At 37.5% G+C, this 11446-nt stretch overlaps 1 protein-coding gene across 1 annotated transcript; it reads left to right on the forward strand.

Annotated features, from left to right (window-relative positions):
• The first annotated feature begins 2134 nt into the window (after positions 1-2134).
• On the forward strand, positions 2135-9857 carry cyp24a1 (cytochrome P450, family 24, subfamily A, polypeptide 1). Its single transcript, XM_028445747.1, has 12 exons — positions 2135-2560; positions 2715-2905; positions 3033-3126; positions 3228-3321; positions 4145-4236; positions 4535-4646; positions 5442-5587; positions 6035-6201; positions 7520-7598; positions 8455-8652; positions 8739-8850; positions 9458-9857. The coding sequence occupies exons 1-11, from the start codon at positions 2297-2299 to the stop codon at positions 8847-8849; spliced, it is 1548 nt and encodes a 515-aa protein (XP_028301548.1). The 5' UTR covers positions 2135-2296; the 3' UTR covers position 8850; positions 9458-9857.
• Positions 9858-11446: the final 1589 nt, after the last annotated feature.

An 11446-nucleotide genomic window follows, 5' to 3' on the forward strand; every position in this document is an offset into this window, starting at 1 on the left:
GCAATTCCGATGAACCCTACAAGCAAGTTTTTGAATGGTGGGAGAAAATTACAGTACAAGGAGGAAGCCCTCGCAAGCATGGGGAGAACATGCAAATTTCACGTACAAAATTCCTGTCTGGGATTTGAACCTGAGCCTTGTTGCTTGTATAAACCACAACATTGTGCTTCCAGGCCATCTTCAACAAGTCAATCCCATCAAATAAATGTTATCAGAAAATAGCGTTCCTAGGAATAAGGTCTACACCCAACCTATACTGAGTAAATTATTATTTTTTGTTTAAAATGATCACTGGACATTGTGAAACTACAAAAAATTAAATGACCAGACAACAATCAAATGCATCACATTGAAGGTGTCCCGATCCGATATTGATATTGGTCCGATATCAGCCAGAAAACAAATATCAGATTTTATCGGACTGCATCTATAATCACTGATATCCGTTTTTTGATTGAAAAAAAATTCCGCTCCAGCACTTTTATCCATAGGTGACTGTGGTTCACACTCCAACAAAGTAACCATCCTCACTACAAAATAAGTAATAAAAGTATGTATGATTTGTGCTGATATCGCATCGGATCAATATCGGTATCGGCCGATACGCAAGGCTGCGATATCAGTATCATATCGGACGTGAAAAAAATGTATCGGGACATCCCTACGTCACATCATAGCCAACCAACCAGATGAAACGTATGCAGCGCCCCAAAACAGCATTGCGTGCCAGTTATTTAATGAAATTAAGTTAATCAGGTGAATAAATGTAGCTATTTAGTTATTTTATACAGATGCCTTTGTGGAAAATAAATGAAGTACCAAATGTGCAATATTTCTTCTCTTCCTTTTTAAGTTTATACATGAGATGTTTACTGTATGCAAGGGAACCGTGGCAAGATTTATGACCAAAAATAAACATGGGGGGGGGTGAAAGTAACTAGTAACTTTATCTTTGAGTACTATTTAAATGAGCTACTTTTTGCTTGCACTTGATTATTTCATGTATAACTTACTTGTACTTGAGTGCAATTTCAATCAAGTAACAGTACTTCTACTTGAGTAGGAAATATCAGTACTCTCTGACAGGTACCCATAAAAGCAACTCAATTACACTGAAGTGAGTATTTGTTATCAATTACCTTGACCTCTGATAATATAATATACACCCATTTAGATTAAGTTTTGATAGGGATTTAAAGTTTTGGGAAATTCAAAACTCCCAGATCTCATCCAACTCAAAACTGTCCAAATGATTTATAAAGCAAGTAAAGGTTCACTTCCAAAAGGGTTACAGAAAGATTTTTACAGAGAGAAGAGGAATATAATTTAAAAGGAAAACTACATTTCAAGATCCAATATAATGACATTGAAAAGGATGGGTATAACAATGTCAGGGGTTCTTTAAATCATATATCATTAGTAAGTATAAGAAAGAAGAGCAACAATTTTACCAAGGACAGCAATAATATGTAATATGTATATAATGGTATAAAATATATCAATACATAATAAAAGGTTTTTGTTCATTTTTAGACTGCCACTCTAGATTTAATTGATAAAATTTGTGACAAATATGAAATAGTATAATATTAAGTACATGTCATATACGTACATCCATGTGTATGTACATATATGTTTGATGTGAATGTATAAACTGTATATATAAAACTTTCATATTGTGAAAATAGTGATACAAGTGAAATATTTTGTGCGTGTGATATTATGTAGAGAACCTTGTTTTGTTTTGTTGTGATGGGGTAGGTACAGTATGTATAAGCCATTTGCTTCAACCTACACACTTTCGGCTGAAGAATTACACCAATAAGTGTTTTTGTTCTGTACTTTTTTCTTCTTTTTTTTTTTTTTTTTTGTGAAGATTGCCGAAATAAAATTCAAATATTAAAAAATAAATAAATAAATAAAGTTATTAGACGCTATATTCTATCATTGCACTGACAAAGCCCTCTCACTGCATTAACACCCTAACAAAAAAAGGGGGGCTAGGGCACTCCATCGGTGTATCTGGGGTCATACGATCCTCCTCAACGTGGATCCATTAATGAATGGTGGGCTCGACGGCCACACCATGCAGGATTGGCCCCTGATTGGCTCGGTGCACGGCAGGAATAAACAGTGGCAGGGTATATATGCACTGTCAAGGTGTGAAGCTTCCAAGAAACCAGATCAACCCCATCCAAAGACAACAATAAAAAAAAGGAGGGGTGACTGCTTATTACTACACTGTGTTTATTGATACTATAAGGTTATTTTTAAGCAGGTTAACTGAGACCAAAGGATGAGGAGGACACAGATCCACAAGGTTCCACAGATTGTGGAGCTGCTGAAGAACAGGTCGGTTGGGCTCCAGCCCATCAAAGCCACATCGTCGGTGTGTGTCCTGGAGGAGAAGGTCGCTGTGGAGGCTGGAGGATGCCCACACGCTGCTGGCTCCAGGGCGCAGAGCCTGGACTCGATACCCGGACCCACCAACTGGCCCCTGGTGGGAAGTCTGGTTCAGCTGCTGCGTAAAGGTGGACTGACGAGGCAACACGAGGCACTGGTACAGTGTTAGACTACAGTTATTAAGCATTCACTTCTATTGGAATAAAGTGTATTTTAACTGGTTGACAAATCAAAGGGGAAAAAATAAACAGATTTTGATATTTTTTATCCTTTCCTTTTCTTTATTTTTTTTTTTTATTATTATTTTTTAGGTTGAATACCATAAGAGGTTTGGTAAAATATTCCGAATGAAGCTGGGCACCTTTGAGTCAGTGCACATTGGTGCGCCTTGCTTGCTGGAGGCGCTCTACAGGGAGGAGGGAATCTACCCTCAGAGGCTGGAGATCAAGCCCTGGAAAGCTTACAGAGACATGAGAGATGAGGCGTACGGACTGCTCATTCTGTAAGTACCAGCTCTATTTCGCCTTTTCTTTACACATCTGGGTGATGAAGAACCGTTTGGACGCAGTTTGGAGCGTTTTTTTGTTTTGGTTTTTTGTTTTCAAGCTGGGATCTCTACTGGTTCACAGGGAAGGAAAAGACTGGCAGAGAATGAGGAGCGCCTTCCAACAGAAGCTCATGAAGCCCACCGAGGTGGTGAAACTGGACCGTAAAATAAACGAGGTAAAGGCTTGATTACATATTTGTTGAAGAGTTTTAAACGACTTTCTTAAATCTGACACTAATCGGTTGACTTTTGGCTTTTTGTGCTGGTTTTAAAACAGGTGTTGGTGGACTTTGTGGGAAGAGTTGGAAAAATCAACATCAATGGGAAGATTGAAGACCTGTACTTTGAGCTTAATAAGTGGTCATTTGAGAGTAAGTTGAATTTTGTTGTTAGACTTTAGTAATATTGAATCTTTTTTCATGTTTGACATCATATTTACATTTATAGAGATGAGTCAAACACATGGGTTTTATTTTGGATGGTGGAGAAAGGTCACACCAGGGGGGCTTTTCAACCTTGGGCTTGTGTCCCTATGTGGGGTCGCCTGAAATGTCTAGTAATAATTTAAAAATAATAATAATAATAATAAATACCGTACTGATTGAAATTTAAAATCATTTCTTAAAACATATTTCTTTATCAGAACCTTTTCATGATTTTTAGTAACTTCTAACTTGATTTTATGTTTCTGTTTTTTTTAAACTGTTTTAATCTCTGAACTTAACTTTATATTTTATATTTTCTAATGTATATCTGCTTTTGGAAAGCACTTTGTAACATGTGTTACAATCAAGTTCATTATTATTATTATATATTGAAAAATCTTTTGTAAATTTAAAACACAATCTTATCTGTATTCTATACTTTCACTTTGTCTTATATAAATCTATTTAAAATAAAATGCACTATAAAAATATCCAAGCTGGCACAACTTGTGACTAATCCTGACTGATCTGTGTTTGTAATTCAGTAAAACAAACATGATCAAAAACAAATTCTAGTTGAAAAAAGTGTCTTTGGGGTCACCTGATTTTATTTTTTTTTATATCAAAATGGGGTTTTGATCTAAAAAAGGTTGGAAACCACTGAGTTAGACAGCTGTTGTTTTATGCTTAAAGTTTGGGAGTCACACTGATGTATTTTTCTGCTGATCACTCTAAACTCATCCCCCACTTACTTTTGACCCCCTTTTAGCCATTTGTCTTGTTCTATACGACAAGCGATTTGGTCTCCTCCAGGACCAAGTCAACGAGGAAGCCATGAACTTCATCACTTCTGTGAAAACGGTGGGTGCTATTTTCTTATCTCTATTGTGGGACTAACCCCAAACACCCCAAGTCCTCTCAAATCTGTAGACGTTTCCCAGATTAACGGGTTCAGGTTATCATGTTAGTGAGGCTGCGCTCAGTCAGCAGCTCCTTCTATGGCTGCTATTTACGCGGCAAACAAATGTAGAGATAAGCCAAGGTTCAAATGGGTCTCACTGCAGGGCAGTGGGTGCACGACTGAAAAGAATGATGAAATCTGTCAAAGAATAATGACTACTGTTTTTTAAATCTTGCATCCTCTCTGTTTGTTGTACAGATGATGAGCACTTTTGGCATTATGATGGTCACACCTGTGGCACTCCACAAAAACCTCAACACAAAGATATGGAAAGACCACACTGCTGCTTGGGATCGCATTTTCAGCACAGGTATTATTCATATGTAACCCTGTTAATTCACGTCATGTAGCTTGGGTTTGTCATTTCTGCTCCTCTTGGATGGTAAACTCAGTTTGAGTTCATTGTCAGGGCAATGCTAAATGCTAGAGGGCAACATGAGGACTGAGGGGTGAGATATGAAGTGTTTTTAGGTTCTTGGCACTCCTCGGTAAAAGGTAGTCAGAGTTGTCTTAAACCCCGTGACCTAGATAGAGAAATATGCCAAATATTTGTAGTAGCAGAACGTGGGAGGATGACGCTACTTTCAACATGACGAACACGGTGATGCACACTTTGAAAATCTTCAAAACTTTAGTAGTGGGATGTGATTAAGCTTAAATCAACCACAAAAACATAGTTAAACTGAAACTTGAACTGCTTTTAATCTCTACTGTAAGGCGGGCTAAACCAGCTAATCCTCACACCAGAGCCCAGTAAATACTTGTCCTTTTTTTGTCACTTTTTCCTGATAAGATTGTATAAATCAATCCGCTTACTTCCTTTACAAAAGGCCCCACAATCAGCCCTTGTTACGAGTTTTCTAAGCAGCACTGGATCTAATGTCAAATTTATTCACTTTATTAATATTAACTTTCAGTCCCAAGTCTGCTTGATAATGTTGTTAACCTAGAGAGCTTTCCAGATGTTTTACTTTAAATTGTGACCAATCTGCAGTCACTGCACACATCTACAAGTTATAGAGATTTGTAGTAGGAGCAGATTTCGTGAAATATTTGTATGAAAACTTCTTCAATCTTCAAATTCTTTGTCGTTTTGCTTCCTCAGCCAAAGTCTACATTGACAGGAAGCTGAAGAGGAGTGGCGCCAAGGATCCTGATGATCTGATCAATGACATATTCCGCCATAGTGACCTCTCAAAGAAGGAGCTCTACGCCGCCATCACCGAGCTGCAGATTGGAGGAGTTGAAACGGTAAGTGACTAAACGTGCACATTTACTTCAAAGATCCATTAGAGTAAAAACAAGATCTCGAACTGCTCATTCCATCACTCAATCATCTTCTAGTTAGATCAATAGTCACAAAAAGGTTAAAATTGTTAAGTACATGACAACACATGCAAGCATGTGTTCATCTTTTCGATGATTTACCTTTCACCCATTTCCCTCTAAGTGGAGAAAGGTGCCAGAAGCTGCTCGGGCTTTCTTACAAACAAGTGGTGTAGTTACAGTGGTTCAGAAGTGGAAAATAAATGTAACTGAGGAGCCTTTTAAGGAACTCCAAACATTCCTGGGCTCCTTTTAGGACCTCTCAAAGGAATGCACTTAATAGTAGCTGCCTCAATAAGTAACATTTCCCCTCAGCCTGCTGCCTCCTTGTTTTCCACTCTCCTCCTCACTGTGTTTGTGGTTCTTTCTTAGACGGCCAACAGTATGCTGTGGTTTATTTTCAACCTGTCACGTAACCCTGCTGCCCAGAAGAAGCTGCTAGAGGAGATCAAACGGGTGGTGCCCCCCGACCAGGACCCATGTGGAGAGCACATCAAGTCCATGCCCTACCTCAAGGCCTGCCTCAAAGAGTCTATGAGGTACAAACACAACAAGACATAACACAAAGCAAACGACTTTACCCAAAATGGTTTGCACGAAAGAGGTTTGCGTAAAAAGTTGAAGTGATTCAATATATCATAGATAATGTTCTCCGAAAGATTAAAGACAATTGATTGAACTACAATAATGCAAACTATCATGATTTAGACGCTCACACTAAAGCCTTTATTTTGAAAAACAAACCTGAATCATGTGACTGCTAGAGAGAAAGACCAAACCGCTCTCTTGAGTCCAAAGTAAATGGAAAATCGGAAGTTAAAGGCACATGAACATTGACAGGTGTTTTGAGAAACATTCAAAAACATTAAGATGTCTGAATAATCAGTATAAACGTGGATTGGGGCTCAGCGATATGGACCAAAATTCATATCTCGATATTTTATATTAAAATGGCGATATACGATATAAATCTCAATCATTTAAATTCAAATGAAGTCTGACCATAAAGACAATTCTGGGTTAAATTTGCTGATGCAAAATGCCACACAGACACATTTGTATCAACAAACAGCTGCACAACTCCTAAAACGAGTATTTTACTACGAAATAAGCTATAAAAAAATACTTTTCTCGATTTAGGTGATATTGTAATTTTCTACATCGCCAAAATAGAGATCTTGATATATATCGATAGATCGCCCAGCTCTACCGTAGAGTCAAACCTGCTTTTACTATTTAATTTTTTGAGTTGCAGAAACAAAGTTACTGTATAAACAGAATAGACATCAATTACTCATATTTTGTCGGGGAAACCGTTAGTATTCTGGTTCTAACCTTACAAAACATCTAATTCCAAAATAAACAGTGCTTTTATTTCAAAATAGTGTCTTAAATTATGTGGAAAAAACCATCCACAAAGACTGATTTATTCTTAATTGGACCCGGTGGCCTTGCCAGCGGTACCAGTACCACGGAGATTAAGGGAGACCACACACATGACTGTCTTATAAAATAAGCCTCATGAGATATGATGGCATGACTTTCTTACAACAACAATCCAGCTTCCAAATCCCCCCCATGTGATCACGTTCAGTTTGTTGCCTAAGCAAATTACACGGTCCACTTTCTCCTGTCGTCTTGTGCGGTCACAACATGTTTTTTGGTGTCGGCGCCGTAAGCACATCACCCGGGGAATGTACAGTAAATCACCTCTGACTGGAGATTATAGCCGACTTCATCGCGCCCTGGAGAATGTTTAGCTCTCGTTAAACAGCTTAAACGCATGTGTCGTGCTTCGCTATGGATTCAATTAGGCTAAATTCCCATGTGTGGGTTTTTGTCTCCTAATTCTTACAGGTTGTTGCCGTCGGTCCCTTTCACCAGCAGGACCCTGGACAAAGACACCGTGTTGGGAAATTACTCCATTCCCAAAGGGGTAAGTGGCTTACTTAGTTTCTGTACACTTGACATGAAGGGATTATTTTTTCTTGAGTTGGCTTACATTACTGATGTCACTGTACAGAGTCTGAATGGAGTAAATTTAACAGTCCTTGTTCTGAAATCCAACTTTAACATGAACTTTACTCTCATAATCTTTGTTACTATTTTTAATATTAGACTGAATAATCACTTGTTTCTCTATTGCAAACTAAACAGCATCAGGGTTTCATACAGCCTATGATTATTATACTGAATTTCACCATTGAATGTTAAAAAAAAAAAAAATTACAGTTCAATGGCTATGTAATTAAAAAAAAAAATGTTTTTAAACCTACCAAGATTCCCAAAATGAAAGGGTATGCGAATGCAACGTCTTCTATGTAATGCAATTTAAGGACTTTTTATTTGAATTTTTGTTTTATTTATTTTTGAAAAAATAAGGACTTACGTTTTTATTTCTTTATTTAGTTATTGGTGGATGTTTTTTGGTCAATTCTTTAAAGTATACAAAGATTGATAAATTGCATTCACCTACTTGAACGCATGTTTAAATAAGTGCCCTTTTCAACAATGTTGTTTAAAACTACAAGTTAGAAGACCTTGCCTCTTAGGGAAGGGTTAAAAAGAGGAAACTTTTAACAAACATTTAACAAATTGTCAATTTGAAATAGATAAGATATGATGACATGCCAGTTTTGGCGCCAGGGCCAGAGTTTTCTTACCATTTTTACAGAGCATATTACACGATTAAGAAATTGGCCAAAAAAGTATTTACCTAATGTATTACTTCTTTTTAAATTAAAAGACTGGAAGTATAAATAAACCTCACATTTTGTCGTCTTGTTTCTTAGACGGTGCTGATGATCAACACCCATGCAGTGAGCGCCAACGAAGAATATTTTGATGACTGCAAGAACTTCAAACCCGAGCGCTGGTTACGTGAGAACAACAACATTGAACCCTTCGCCCACGTTCCCTTCGGCATCGGGAAGAGGATGTGCATTGGTCGCCGTCTGGCGGAGTTGCAGTTACAGTTGGCCATGTGCTGGGTACGCTCACTAGGAATGAGTTAATGAGTACTTTGTTCTATCACTGAACTGTCTAACCATCGCTTTGTCTAATTACCTTCATCCAGCTGGTCAGAGACTACAAGATTGTGGCAACGGATAATGAGCCGTTGGATGTGATCCATTCGGGGCTTTTGGTTCCCAACAGAGAACTTCCGGTCGCCTTTAACAGGCGATGAGGTCAGAAAAGTCACTCTCTTCAAAAAAAAAAACCCTGACTTTTCCTATAAAGCTCATCAGATTTAGTGGAAATGTGCAAGTTCAACCTTTGTGTAGAAATAGGGCACAACTTATCATAACCATCTATCTTTTTCAAGTTTATCAAAGATGATTAACAGAAAACTTATTTATTATTAACAGGTTTATTTGAAAGGGGCAAAACAATATTTGTTTCAACCATATGTGTAGTAAAAGATGAGTTGTAAAACTTAACTCAAGTTCATTTTGAAGTGACGCATATAAAACTAGTACCAAAACTTTCTTCATTTGGCAGCTACAAAGCATTTGCAAACAGTTTGAATGTTAATTAGTATAAGCACTTAGTCAGCAAGTTGTGATAAAAGCAACCTTGGCTTATTGTCTGATTCCTTATACATTTGGCAAAGGTGGGCAATTTCCATTGCAACATAAGTGCAAACAAGCAGAGCTACTCAGTGTACTCTAAATCAATAAAACTCAAAAAGGAATTCCCAAATCATAATTTAACACTTCAATAAGCAAATAAGAATGCGTCTTGGTTGTTTCGTCTTTTGTCTTTACTCACGTATTACCCTTTTCTTTCCCTCAGCCTCCATATTCAGCTACCGTGGACGTGAAGTGACGGACACTCGTCACTATCCTGGTGGTTCAATGACTCCCTGCATTGCTGCTCTGTAAAGAGAAAATAATGTATCATACACATTATACCGTAAATACCTCACTTTTATTTAAAAACTGTTGTATGTGCATGACTGACTGAAGCACCAATTGTTTTATACAAATGAAATGTTTCAACTGTCGTTAAACTTTGAATCACAGACGTGTAAATGTAATGTAATTTCTTGTTTGATACCACTGTGTGTGTGTGTTTTTTTTCTTCCTGCAAATGTATGGTTAATATGGTGTATATAGATTGTAATCAGAATATTGTATTGTACTTTTGTGTAGAGACATTTTATTCACTTAATAAAAGATATGAAAACCAAACAGTGGTTGAGTCTCAAAATGTCTAAATCAATGTAATAAAAGGACGAGAAAAAGTGGGGTTTTTTGGTCAGAGTTGTGTTTAAGTATTTACATTATCAGTAGGGTTGGGTTTTATCCGATACCGGTGCCTACTCGGTGCTTAAACCGGTACTTTAAAAAAATGAAACCGCATACTCTTTGTCAAAATACAATACCCTTTTATTTTCAGGGCCAAATTGAATACAATATTACCTTGAAAAACAATATTGTATTAAACTATATAATACTGGAGATGAACATTGTTATCATGATTTTATTTGTCAATCATTAATAACCTCTGTAAAAAAAAAAACTCTTTATTTCAATACATTTTTTTAAAGCTATAGAGAGCCATTGCAAAAGTGTCAAAGAGCCACATGTGGCTCCTGAGACGCAAGTTACACTAAACCGCTGAGCTAGCCAATCTGTTGCATTCCTGTGTAAATACAAAACTGTGCCTTCTTCAGGGCACCGAAATGACCCCCGAAATGTTCGTTCTTATTGGATTTTGGATTGGAAATCTGCTCCTACCACAAATTTCTATAACTTGTAACATGTGCAACATGTTTGAAGTAAAACATCTGCAAAGCTCTCTAAATGTGGGTGGTGGTTTTTATTCCACTTCACATCAGACATAAAATGGACTGGACAGTTTACATAGGGTAGCACATAGATAGATGGAAGTACATAATCCTATCACTTAATTTTGGCATTCCAAGTAACCAAACATGCACCTTTTTGGACTGCGAGAGGAAGCCAGTGGACCTGAAGAAAACCCACATAAGTACAAGGAGAACACGTAAATTCTACAGAGGTCTTGGATGTACCCAAATCAAACCCCAGGCCATCTTTTATGAAATAAAAGAGCTAACAGCTACATCACCATCACCTGTCCTTGAACCCTTTCTGCTTCCATCTTATTAAATCTGAGACCTCTCCAACCAGCTTTAAACAAAACATGCAAGTCCCAAATACATGTTTGGTTCAATTAATTTGGACTGTGGTATGAAACTGCAGAGGTTACTCAGTCAAGGTCAGCTTCACACTAAAAGGCTTGAAACCAATCCACATCTTTACTTACCATCCATCATATGTCACTATGTGGATTAGAGACCTGTATACAATTCTCAAATGGGCCGGTCCTCCAGGTAAAGTGGCACTGGCACCTTTATATACTTCGGATTTTAGACACAGTGATATGTCTTGCCATACTCAGAGGTTCTCCGATGACACTGCTCTGGTGGGTTTTATTAATTTCAATTCAACTTTATTTATATAGCACAAAATACAAAAAAGTCATCTCAAAGCGCTTAATATAAAATTCATAGTAAGAAAGAAATCAGTATCATGGCAAGGATTTGGCCTACAAAATAGGAATTGATACATTTATTAGATGGCGTGACAACAATTATTTAAAACTAAATGTCGAAAAGATAAAAGAACTCCAAATTAATTGAAGCTAAGCAGATCTGGGCCTGGTTAGTAGTTGGATGGGAGACCACTGAGAATTCCAGGCGCCACAGTGGGGTGGCAGTCACACCAGTGGTATCTGTCATTGTGTCCTTGGGCAAGG

Source organism: Gouania willdenowi, chromosome 5, assembly GCF_900634775.1.
Source record: "Gouania willdenowi chromosome 5, fGouWil2.1, whole genome shotgun sequence".
In the NCBI taxonomy this organism is placed as follows: Eukaryota; Metazoa; Chordata; class Actinopteri; order Blenniiformes; family Gobiesocidae; genus Gouania; species Gouania willdenowi.

Excerpts from the sequence above, each read along its gene's own strand:
- cyp24a1 (XM_028445747.1), top strand. The coding sequence starts at position 2,297 with ATGAGGAGGACACAGATCCACAAGGTTCCACAGATTGTGGAGCTGCTG. Across the intron at positions 4,647-5,441 it reads GGATCGCATTTTCAGCACAG|CCAAAGTCTACATTGACAGG; the intron begins GTATTATTCATA and ends TTGCTTCCTCAG. Across the intron at positions 8,653-8,738 it reads TACAGTTGGCCATGTGCTGG|CTGGTCAGAGACTACAAGAT; the intron begins GTACGCTCACTA and ends ACCTTCATCCAG.